The 12,913-nt window shown below is 33.5% G+C and overlaps 1 protein-coding gene and 1 pseudogene across 2 annotated transcripts; both read right to left on the minus strand.

The window, feature by feature from the left end:
* Nucleotides 1-541: 541 nt before the first annotated feature.
* Nucleotides 542-5,624, minus strand: LOC132270345 (uncharacterized; annotated as a pseudogene).
* A 930-nt stretch (nt 5,625-6,554) lies between these two features.
* On the minus strand, nt 6,555-9,806 carry LOC132294220 (eukaryotic translation initiation factor 2 subunit gamma-like). Of its 2 annotated transcripts, none has more exons than XM_059792006.1 (8): nt 9,693-9,806; nt 9,518-9,579; nt 9,001-9,113; nt 8,810-8,912; nt 8,351-8,578; nt 8,046-8,264; nt 7,291-7,551; nt 6,555-6,872 (listed from the first exon to the last, which is right to left on the minus strand). In XM_059792006.1, the coding sequence occupies exons 1-8, from the start codon at nt 9,799-9,801 to the stop codon at nt 6,564-6,566; spliced, it is 1,404 nt and encodes a 467-aa protein (XP_059647989.1). In that variant the 5' UTR covers nt 9,802-9,806; the 3' UTR covers nt 6,555-6,563. The 2 variants fall into 2 exon arrangements, with proteins under 2 accessions (XP_059647989.1, XP_059647981.1); XM_059791998.1 differs by having other exon boundaries at nt 7,291-7,614; nt 9,693-9,801.
* Between the last annotated feature and the right edge of the window lie 3,107 nt (nt 9,807-12,913).

Below are 12,913 nucleotides of genomic sequence, written 5' to 3' on the forward strand. Positions count from 1 at the left end.
ACAATATATGTTATAGTTTTCTCCCAACTCTCTTTATATACATTTATATTCATTACATTTATTAATTACAATCGACTCAAGTTTTCTAATTCAACATATTTCTATATATATATATATATATAAGCATCCGAGAACAGAACTTTCTTTACCGACAAAGGGATATCCCAACAATAGATAACCATCAGAAACAGGAGAAGCAACTTTGCTCACTGAATGAACCACCCTATTAGCTGATCACCCAATGACGAAAGAGATTATGACCTTGAGAGACTCAATCTTTTTTTTTTTTATCGTCACATTGGGTATTAAATGAAGTAATAAAATGAGCAAATGACAAAAGATAATGAAAACAATAATGAAAACATTTGTACGGCTATTATTACCCTTTAAAGAAACCGCATGCATATGAACCATGTTTTCTTCTCCACCAAACAAATATTGTTCCCAGCAGTTGTCTGCCCTCCCACATCTTCCCTCAAACAATATTCTCCTTTTACTACTAATACTTTCTTATGTTCACTAACTACTATATTGCTGTAACTCAGATAAGCAATGGTGGGACAACATCTAGCTCTAGGGTGGTTCCAGCTTTAATCTCCCCAACCAATGAGACGCCAGCGATTCTGGATCCGCCTGCTCAGGGCACTGGCTCGGCACACACTGGTTTGGTAAGTTGCAGCGTTACCATTTTATTCCTTACGGCGATTATACGGGCTCCCGTCGAGATGGACCCAATATTCACCATCAACACCTCTCCTTGACCAGCTCTGACACCCTTCCCTGCTTAACACCCAGAAGTTGGGACAGGATGTGGGTGATTTCAACCTCCTAAAAAGATAATGAAAATAGTAATTGAGGATACCAAAAATAGCTTGGGCCGGATACGACCCATCCTGCTAAAGAATGGGTCGGGAGAAAGCAATGGATCCGATCGAATAACAGCCCAAGAGGCCCAATCTCCATTAAGACGATCTCCAAGCCCAATTTCAAAGAGAATAAATGAACCAGCACATAAAGAAATGCCCAGAAGATCAACCCAACATGGAGGATGAAAAAAAGAAGCTTCTAGAACACTTGTAACAGTCTATAAATAGAATGAAAAGAGAGGGAAAAAGCTAATAGAACCCTTGAAACAGTCTATCAATAGAATGAAAAGAGAGGGAAAAGTGGATGAGATATTTTGAAGTGTAAGTAATTAGCTTTCCAAATGAAGAGAGTATTTTCATTACATTTTCACTAATGAAAACCACAAATGAGTAATGAAAACATTTGTATTGCTATTTTTATCCTTAAAAGAGACAGTATGCATCGGAACCATGTTTTCTTCTCCACCTAACAAATATTGTTCCCAGCAGTTGTCTGCCCGCCCACATCTTCTCTCAAACTCTATTCTCCTTTTACTACTACTACTTGTTTCTTATGTTCACTAACTACTATGTTTCTATAGCTCAGAAAGGTAATGTTGGGACATCAAGCTCAAGGGTGGTTCCAGCTTGAATCTGACCCCAACCAATGAGATGCCAAGAATCTGACCAGCCAACCTATCAGCACCTGTTATCGTAGGATCCATTGTAGTGCCAACGCCAATTAGACCCCCTGGCACTGCAAACTGCAGCTCATTTTGCTCGGCAAACAAAGAAACAATTCTAGTATATATTTTGGTGCATTTGATATTTTTGTTCTCATCCTCTAGTATAATTGCTGGTCGAATTTCAACGAACTGATTCACCTGTAAAACACCCTGTACTAAACAAATTTGCCAAAAAACTCATGGTGAGATTTCCCATTCCAAATTAGTTGATAGAAGGTTAGTTGTTTTCACTGTCATGGAGTTGATGATGAAGATCGTGAAGTACTTGGAAATTGCGAGGGGATAATGTACAACTTTGATATCAATTTAGGCTTCTGCAGAAATACAATCGTCCTACATTAAGCTAGGTTGACAAGTTTGTGCTGCACACAATTTGGTGCCAGAATTACACACCTGGAATGAAATTGTGTACCAATGCAAAACATAAGAAAACAAAATAAATGGCTGACAATGGTATTGAACCAGATGATTTCTTTAACAGATGTACTAGTCCACAACAAACTTATAAGAAAATCAATGCAGTTTGTACTGAATGCGTTGATTTGATATTGTTCAGCTACTTCAGTATTCTACATGTTTCTATGTATTGATGCTTCCACCAGCAACACCGCCTTTTATTTCCTCAACCTCGTAACCAAGTTTGTTGACGTCGAAGGATCGGTTTACAATCATATGTGGCGGTGAGACAAAATTCCTTTCCGGAACAGGTATCTTTTTCACAATATACTCGCACACATCATCAACATTATACTTCAGCTGAGCAGAAATTGGAACCACCGGTGCACCTTCGGCAACAGTTCTCTGTAAAGTCAAAACGGCTGAGAAAGTGAGTGAACGTGTCTCTATATATACTAATAAAATAAGTGTAATTTAGTAATTTACCTTTTTAAATGGGATGGGTGACCTCCCCGTCCCTGCACCTAGCCCGCACGGGCTTTCGTTAACAAAAATTATCCCGGCCCAAATAAACTAAATGGTTCCCAAAACAGGGCGGGTACATGTCCTCGTGGGGCAAATTTCCATCACTTACTATATACAATATATATTATGGTTTTCTCCCAACTCTATTTATATACGTTTATTTTCATTACATTTATTACTTACAATTGACTCAAGTTTTCTAATTCAACATATTTCTCTGAGCTCTCCCCCTCTATATATAAGCATCCGAGAACAGATCTTTCTTTACCGACAAAGGGATATCCGAACAATAGATAACCATCAGGAGAAGCAACTTCGCTCACTGAATGGACCACTCTATTAGCTTATCACTGATGACGAGAGAGATTATGACCTTGAGAGACTTAAGGATCGTATTCAAAGCCTCAATATAATTTAAGGCCTTAGACGAAAAATATAAAAAATGGCCTTTTAATATCTAATATATATAATTGATTTTAGAGTTATACAACTTATACGAAAAAAAATATTTCAACAAAAACTAAAAAATAAAAAATAAAAAATAAAAAAGAAGAAGAAAAAGAAGATAAAAGTTAAAATAAGAATATGGAAAGTTTTACAAATTTTGGAATAAAAGAAACGTGAATGAGGAGCTGAGAAAGAAAAAAGAAGTAAGATAAAGATAGAAATATTTTGGCCCCTATTAAATTTCTATTGCTTAGGGTCTAACCAATACAAATAAAAATTTTAAGGAGGTTAGGACTAGGATCTTCTACGTTAAAATCTCTCTGCATTATCTTAAGTTGAATAACTTTGACACGTGGCCTTTATCACACATGTATGACTCATAATGCACCACATCAGCAAATTAAAAATAAAAAATAAAAACTAAAATTGTTTAACCGATGAATAGAGAAACATCGTTAACAAATGCTAAAACTTCTTCAACTCACCATTTTATCTAATCTCTTATGCCTGAAACTAGTGGGTCCTTCTTCTTTCCTCTCTCTAGTTTATTCCTTCAGTAATTCTTTCTATGTGTTTATATGTGTATATAAATACTCTCAAAATTTTGAAAGAATTGAACTAAATTAAGATTGGTACAGAATTGATGGTGAAGTTTGCAAATTTGTAGTGATCATCGGTGAGTTTTAACCCTAATCTTAAGTTTAGATTGAATAACTGGCAGTTAGACAGAATCAAATGCAATTACCAAGTTGTTGTAATCGACAAATCATATATTCAAAATAACACAATTATCTCATTGATTTAAATAATAAAAAAATAAAAACAAGAAAAATTGAACAACCTAGCATTATATCCAGTGGGAGGAGATTGGAAGGAGCAAAGTTTAGGTTTAAACATCAAAAAATAATTAGAATAGACAGAACACAGTGAAAGGTGAAGAGATATGAGAATCTAGTTGCATGAGATGAAACCGAAAAAAAAAAACCAAACCAAGAATATTGGTAGAGAGAGGTGGTTGGTTGGAAACCTAAAACTATTTTTCTTTCTCAAAACATTATGTGGAGTGTTGTTAGCCCTAGATTTAGGTGAAATGACACATGTTAAAATGATTACAATTCAACTTAGGATAATGTAAAGAAGTTTTAACTTAGAAGATCCTAATCTAGTTATAATAAAAAATAAAAAATAAAAAATATAAAATATAAAATAAAAAGTTTGGGGCCTTTTTATTGGACAGAGTTTAATAATAAGAAGATTTTTAGGAATGTTATAATATAAACAAATAAAATTTTTTGAACCTTATAATTTAAGGAAATACAAATTATTGTGGGGCCTTTATATTGGTTGGACTGATAATAGGAATGAAATAAAAAATTTAGGAAGAATATAATATGAAGAAATAAAAAATTTAGGAAGGATATAATATGAAGAAATAAAAAAATTTGAAGCATTTCTATTGGCTGGGGGCCTTAGGCAACCGCCTAAGTAGCCTAAGAGTCTAGCCGCCCCTGATTCAAAGCTACCTTAGCTATGTAAGCACAGACACGGGATACAAACACAATACTACACGGATACGTTAATACGTCAAATTTTTAAAAAGTAGGACACGAGTACGGCATAGATACAATTACATATAAATATAAATTTTTATTTTTATACATCTATTCAGTAATAGTATTATGGGCGAATTGCAAAAAAATTCCCATTGATTATCACTCACTTGCCAAAAATCCCCTTATGGATATTTTTAACAAGAAACCCCCTCAATTATATTAATGGGGCATTTTAACAAACATCCATCTCTATCTAATTTTCGGACGAAATTACCCTCATCAACAAAATTACTTTATTTATTTATTATTATTATTTTTTTAACTCTCTCTCTAGCCTCTTAATAACCTCCATCCAACCATCGCCACAACCCACCTCTGCCACCGCCACCACAACCCACCTCCAAAATAGAAATATAATTAACTATTTATCTCTATTATATGTATATATATATATAGATATACCATACACAGTCACCACCAACACTGTGGCCACAGCCCACCCCTTCTCTCTCTCCACCGCAACCTCCACCCCAAATTGCAGTCGTCGGCTGCATCACCACCGCCTCTGTGCTCCTCCTCCTTAGTGTCACCGACTGATTGCAGATTTTGTCGTCAATTCCCGATTTTGGGTAGGTATTGATGGCCCAATTTCTGCCTTGAGTTTTGAAAATTTTCAGAACAAAAACATCTGCACCGGCACACTTTACCTGTAGAGTAGTATACTTTTAAGCCTATTATGGAAAATAGGAGTTTCTGATTTCAAAATCACTCTATGAAATTATAATACACACATATACATCAATGTTATGTTCATGCCAGTTACTTAACCGTTGTGTAAAATCGCTGGTCCAAAACCCTCTTAGGCTTATAACTGTATGAACTCTTCAAACTGTCAAGAAATTTAGGGGGGAAAAATGTTCATATATATATATATATATTTATTTTGATGATACCATCGCAGAAATTATGGGTTCAATTTCGAAATGCCAAAAGCTTTCAAAGGAAAGCAATATCAAAAGAAGTGAAGAAGACAGGATAAGCACTTTACCAAGCTGTGTAATTAGGCATATCATCTCCTTCCTTCCAACAAAAGATGCAGTGGCAACTTGCATCTTGTCCACCAAATGGACGCATCTCTGGGGCACCAATGTGGAGGTTGCGATGGAGAGAGAGAGAAGGGGCTGTGTATATGTATATGTATATGTATACATACATATAATAGAGATAAATGGTTAATTATATTTCTATTTTTTGGAGGTGGGTTGTGGTGGCGGTGGCGGTGGTGGGTTGTGGTGGCATGGAAGAGATTGAGAGGCTAGAGAGATGGAAAAAAAAAAAAAAAAAAAAAACAAAACAAAAAACTGTTGAAAAGGGTAATTTCATCCAAAAAATTTAGATAGAGATGAATGTCTGTTAAAATGAGGTTTATTGCTAAAGTTTTTTTATAAAGCTTTAATTCAGTTTTAATTTCTGTACTAAGAGTTGCACTTGAATGAATTAGAAAATGAAATTATGTTATTATTGTAATGATTTTTATATCATATATATTAATATTTCACGACTTTGCCATAATAGTATTCATATTATTTTCAAGATTAGAAGGTAAACTTGTGTTTGAAATGTCTAAAAAGTGTCAAAATTAATTTTTATTAATGGACACGTATATAAAGTGTCGGACACGTATCCAAGAAGTGTCGGTGTCCGACACAGGTACAGCTCCTCCGTAGAAGCGTCCGTGCTTCCTAGCTCCTCAGTAATTGAAGTTTCAAGATAATCTGGCAATCTTTGTTTTTTTTTTTATCATCACATTGGGTATTAAATGAAGTAACAAAATGAGCAAATGACACTACTAAAAAGATAATGAAAACAGTAATGAAAACTATTTTAATCCTTTAAAGAAATCGTATGCATCTGAACCATGTTTTCTTCTCCACCTAACAAATATTGTTCCCAGCAGTTCTCTGCCCTCCCACATCTTCTATCAAAACTCTATTCTCCTTTTACTACTACTACTAGTTTCTTATGTTCACTAACTACTCTGTTTCTATCGCTCAGAAAGGTAATGCTGGGACATCAAGCTCAAGGGTGGTTCCAGCTTGAATCTGACCCCAACCGATGAGACGCCAGTGCTTCTCGATCCGCCTGCTCAGTGCAACCTTCTCTCCTGGGCTGGTACACACTGGTTTACTAAGTTGCAGCTTTGCCATGTCATTCCTTACAGCGATTATACGAGCTCCCGTTGACATGGACCCTATATTCAACATCAAAATCTCTCCCTTGACCAGCTTTGAGACCCTTCCCTGCTTCTCTGAGCCCTTTGTCTTAACACCCACAAGTCGGTACAGGAGGAAGAAATTAACCTGACCAAAGAGCACAAGGTTCAAAACCGGAAACACAAAAGATAGAATTTTACAAATAATAAAAGGGGATGACATTATGGCATGAAGCTCTTAGCAGGATCTTATAGATACAGCAAATAAGACCATTCTGAATGCTTGCAGAACAATATTATAATGTTTGAATTGCGGTTATAAATCAAAATGGAACGAACTTATCCAATTAGTGTCATATGCTATCCTCCAAAAACCTCAACCTCCGGAACCCCCAAGAAAACACACAAGCAACAAGGGGACAAGACGAAAAAAAGATTTTTACAAGCTCTTAAAAGATTGATTAAAAGGAATGCTTGGTGCAAAGTACTTCCCTAAGCAAATAATAATATTCTGTTATGTTTAATCAGCGCAAATAGACAGAGGTATAGAAGCAATAATCTATTACCTCCAGTTCAGTGTAAACTTCAGGCAGGGATCCGACCTCCCCAAGAACCTGACCAACCAACCTATCACCACGTGTTAACGTAGGATCCATTGTAGTGCCAACGCCAATTAGACCCCCTGGCACTGCAAACTGCAGCTCATTTTGCTCAGCAAACAAAGATACAATTCTAGTATATATTGGGGTGCATTTGATATTTTTGTGCTCATCTTCTAGTATAATCCCTGGTCGAATTTCAATGAACTGATTCACCTGTAAAACACCCTGCACAGAACAAATTTGCCAAAATAAGGTAATAGATAAATTTAAGATACCCAATTTTAAAATCTATCGTGCACAACAATTGCAGATTCTTTAACTAAGGGAAAAAAACTCATGATGGTGTGTTTTCATTGTCATGGAGTTGATGATGAAGCTCGTGAAGGACTTGGAAATTGCGAGGGGATAATGTACAACTATGATATTAATTTAGCCTTCTGCAGAAATACAATCGTCCTACATTAAGGTTGACAATTTGGTGCCTAGAATGAAATTGTGTACGTACCAGTGCAAAACAACATAAGAAGAAAACAAAATAAATGCCTGACAATGGTATTGAACCAGATGATTTCTTTAACAGCTGTACTCCACAGCCAACTTATAAGCAAATCAATGCAGTTTGTACTGAAGGCTTTGATTTGATATTGTTCGGCTACTTCAGTATTATTCTACATGTCTCTATGTGTCTTTAATTAGAGTAACAAGGAAGAAGCATATACCCTGAGGATGCTTCCACCAGCAACACCGCCTTTTATTTCCTCAACCTCGGAACCAGGCTTGTTGACGTCAAAGGATCGGATTACAATCATATGCGGCGGTGAGACAAAATTCCTTTCCGGAACAGGTATCTTTTTCACAATATACTCGCACACAACGTCAACATTATACTTCAGCTGAGCAGAAATTGGAACCACCGGTGCACCTTCAGCAACAGTTCTCTGCAATGTGAAAACCCCACATTATTTCAATACTAAAAATTTAAAAAGCAGGAAATGAATGACATTCAAAGACAAACCGTACAGACCTGGACAAATTTTTGAATCTCTTCCTTCTGATGGATGGATACATGTTGCGGAACCAGATCAACTTTATTTTGGACGATAATAATATGTTTAAGTCCTATAATTTCAACAGCAACGAGATGCTCGGCAGTTTGAGGTTGGGGGCAATCCTCATTGGCAGCTATGAGAAGTAAAGCTCCATCCATAATTGCAGCACCATTGAGCATAGTAGCCATGAGAATGTCGTGTCCCTGTAGGAAATAAAGGAAAAAAACATCAAGTAGTTAAAAGTTAGATTAACCTACAATGTCTACAGTTTTTTTTTTTTTTTTTTTTTTTTTAAAGAAATTCCTACTCTCATTTTTTTCTACAATAAGCCTTTTTCACAAGTTTGGATGTAGCTCTAAAGTTACTTTCATGTATATAGATCAAGTCCAAAGATAATATTGGGAAAAGTACTTCGGGATGGGATAGCTTATTACCGGGCAATCGACAAAAGATATATGTCTGAGTAGTTTCATCCTACACTTTTCGAATCCAGGCACATCACAGAAGGGACTATCTTCTGTTGCACTTCCATATGCCCTGCAGATGATATTTTTTTACGTACATTAGACTAAAGTTGCAAAGTACGATGTTAAGTAATCATTACATTTCTTAAACACGAACATACTTGTAGCACATAGGTCGAGGGCACTGTTCATCTTCACATTTGTATATCTTTGCATTTGCATATCCAAGCTTAATAGTAATGTTCCGCTCAAGTTCATTTTTAAAACGAACTGTCTGCAAATTAATGTCAAACCATAAGAGCCACTTCTACAATATATGCACGTAAACATTTGTAAAAAAACAAATGGAGCTAGGTTAAACATACTATGTTCTAATTCTGTGCATATTTCTTGTGCAATAGCTAGTAAAACATTAATTTAATGAACTTTTAACACTAGAGCAAAGCAAATATATGCTGAATTAGAAAAGAAATAAACTTTCTTCCCTTGGTTGACAGTCATAATATCACAGGAAATAGTTAAAGTCACACAAGTATAAGTCTACTAATTTCAGCCCCTTAGAAATAGAAATTAAGAAGCTAAAATTACCATTAAGGACGACAGCAACATTTTAGTTGTAAAAAAAAAAAAAAAAATGGCACACAAGCAGTATCAGAAGTAAGCTAGAAAAGCAGTCACCTGGATGCCAGATATCGCTTTCACCAGCGTCGATTTACCATGTGCCACGTGACCAATAGTGCCTGATAAAAGATAATTAGGTCCAATGTATTAGTGTCAACGATAGGATTAAGGATTAGAAATCACACCCCATCTAAAAGGGGTTCACACATTCATACGTAGTAACGATGATTACCAATATTTATTGTAGCCTGACGAGAAATAACTTCAGGTGAGAGTGGATGTAACTGTGTTACATCCAGCTTGCTTAAGTCCTGCTCCATCAACCCTCCTTTCTCAGACATTGTTGCTTTGTTTACTTTCCACTCCTATATAAGCAAGTATTGTCATTCAAAAAATCCCGAAATAAGAAGGTGTTTGTTCATGGTGACAGAAATATGTAAAGGCCAATAAATTATACAATTCAATTAAAAAAATAAAATTGTCCTTATACCAAATAGTTTTAAATCACTGGTTTTAATTACTTCGTATACAATTTAAGCTAACCCAATCTTTAATACTGAAACATTTATTATATTATTCACTTCGAGTTCAATTTCATTAATGTAAAGCGAAAACGAAAGGGGTTTTTATGCAAACAAGACTCCTTAGTAACTAAGTTGGTCAGCAATTGCAAGCAGGACAGGTAAGTTGCCATAGCTTAAATCCATAGTAAAACAAAAACTCATTTGAAAATTTAGAATACCACCATTATTATTAAGAAAAAAATTTGAGTGTGTCCTATTAAAAGGGCTTATATATACACACACTCTCTAGTTTTTGTATAAGATTCTAAATTTGCACAGGGTAAGTCTTGTTTTTTAAAATCAATACATGGGTGATCTGTAATTGGCATATAATAAGCCTTGTAGTTCTTGTATTAAATTTCTTTTCCCCTTTTAATACTGAAAACCTTATTATATTACAATTTCATTAATGTAAAGCCAAAACGAAAGGGATTTTTAAGAAAAGAATGATTCCTTAGTAACTATGTTTAGAGAGTGTCCCATTAAAAGGGTTCATGTATTGACACGTATATAATAACAGAGGTCTATAATGGCATATATATATACACACACATACACACACTATAGTGTCCCATACAAGTTAGCAGTTGCAGAGAGAGAGGGGAGCAAGCTTGAGAGTTGAGAGACAGCGGCCCGGCGGCTGAAGCTTGCGAACGGCGAACGGCGAACCGGAACTGGAACGGCCGGCGATGGAAACTGAAAGGTATGGGCTTTGATTTTTAGAACAATCTGAACGGCGGCGATGGAAACTGAATGGTATATATATGTGAATGCACTTTTATAGGGGCGATTTTCCTTTTTAGTAATTCTAATCCTACTAGTACGAAATAAATAGGAAAACACTCTCCTAATAATTAATTATTAAAAAAATAATTTATAAATTTATAAAAAATAAATAATATTAATTTAATATCTATTTACCTAGTCAGTAATTAATAAAATATATATCACATATGGGGCAACGAATTGTGTGTGTGTAAAATACTGTAGCGCAAAGGGTGGAAACAAATTTATATATTCCACCTTTTGTCCGAAAAATCTTTATTTATTTTATTTTATTTTTTTTATTTGAACTTGGGAGCAAGAAAATTACACCGCATGATATATACCCCTTTTTTTTTCTTCTCAAAATTCTTTATTTATTTTATTTTTTAACTTGGGGAGCAAGAAATTCGTATTTTTTTTTTATTTTTTATTTAACACTAAAACTTTGTACAATTTAAATCTAATACCTGGGAATTTTACAAATCACACACTGATCCATTTTTACGTTTTAAAGGAGAAGCAATGGGCTTCAAGTGAGAATTAGAAGAAAAAAAGTTGGTCGAATTTAGGCAACAATTTTCTGCTATTGGATATAAGATTATTCTATTTACACAAATTTCTCTTAAAATCTACATTCACCCAAAGCAATTGTCTCAAAATTTATTTTGTTTTTTGTTTTTTTTTTTTAATTCAATCCTATCACGAATTGTAAGAAGATACCTTTTTTTAAAAAAAAATAATAATAATAAATAAATAAAAATTAATTCAACATAAACATAGTTAGAGCGTTTGGGATTTGCTTCTATGCTATTTAAAAGTACTTTTATTTTTAAAAACTTTTAATGATTACAAAATTTTAATGAAGCTAAAATTTGAAATTTTACAATTACACTAAAAAAATATTTAATTCAAGGTAAACATATAGTTAGAGCTGGTTTGGGATTTGTTTCTGTGCTACTTAAAAACACTTTTATTTTGAATAACTTTTAATGATTACCAAATTTGAATGAAGCTAAAATTTGAAACTTTTAAAACTGCATTCGGAATAGATATTGAATATTTTAAGTAACTCTTTTTAATTAGTCAATTATGCTAAAATTTAGAACTTTTAAATCTGCATTCGGAGTAAAGGTTAAACATTTTAGGTAACTCTTTTCATTAGTCAATTATGTCTTTTTTATTTTTTATAAAGATAATTACACTCATTCCTTAATTAAAGGATATTATTGTAAAATTAGCAATAAAAATATTTAAAATAATATTATTACAAAATAAATTAAAAAATAATTTTATTATGAAAACTACTTATTATAATGCATCACCAAACATCTCAACATGGTTTTTACTTAATGCATTTTTTTAACAGTTCTATTGATAAAAATGTTTTTTTATACATAGATCTTTATTTTGTAGTTGAAAATGTAAGTGGGGTTCTAATATTCCTGTCTAATTTAGAATACTTTTTTGAAAAAAAGTAAACAATAAGTGATATGATTACTTAAAAAAAAAAAAAAAAAAAAACTATTGCTTGCAAATCTAAAGTGTTAAAAATGTCAATTGATACTTACTGTGAAAATATTTTTTTCTTCAAGTATGAAACTTAATAATTACGTACTTTGATTATAATTGAAAGGAGGGACAAATTTAGTAAAAGGAAGCAAAACAGTAGAAAATGCAATAAAAGACAAAATAAAAAAAGGTACAAAAGTACTGTCATGTTCTTTACAAGGATAAATTGAAAGTTACTTAAATTAAATAACGTCCGGGAAACTAAGATATAAGTGCTAGATGTAAAAAATAATATGAATTTTAGTAAGACCAAATTAAATAAAAGAATTGAACCATAATTATCAGTTAAAAATAGGAAGGAGGAGGTCAAGAGCACACTCTCGTGATTGATATTGGTTTTGACCGAAAATATTTCATTGTTTGGTTAGAAGGAAAGAAAAATTTTTGTATCACTATTTTTTGAGATTACACATTTCATTGTTTGGTTAAAAAAAAAATTTGGAAAAATTTTATATATTTTTTTATCCTCATACTCTCATTATACACATTAATAAAAAGGACACATACATTCCAAGTTAGTAGGGCATAGTAAAGTAATTTGGTAAATAGTTGATAT

The sequence above is a fragment of the Cornus florida genome, unplaced genomic scaffold (genome assembly GCF_030987335.1).
Source record: "Cornus florida cultivar Cherokee Brave unplaced genomic scaffold, ASM3098733v1 CherokeeBrave_3.0.0_Hap2_Chr01, whole genome shotgun sequence".
NCBI classification, from domain to species: domain Eukaryota; kingdom Viridiplantae; phylum Streptophyta; class Magnoliopsida; order Cornales; family Cornaceae; genus Cornus; species Cornus florida.

Excerpts from the sequence above, each read along its gene's own strand:
- LOC132294220 (XM_059791998.1), bottom strand. The coding sequence starts at position 9,801 with ATGTCTGAGAAAGGAGGGTTGATGGAGCAGGACTTAAGCAAGCTGGAT. Across the intron at positions 8,579-8,809 it reads TATCTTTTGTCGATTGCCCG|GGACACGACATTCTCATGGC; the intron begins GTAATAAGCTAT and ends TATTTCCTACAG. Across the intron at positions 8,265-8,350 it reads AGATTCAAAAATTTGTCCAG|AGAACTGTTGCTGAAGGTGC; the intron begins GTCTGTACGGTT and ends TTCACATTGCAG.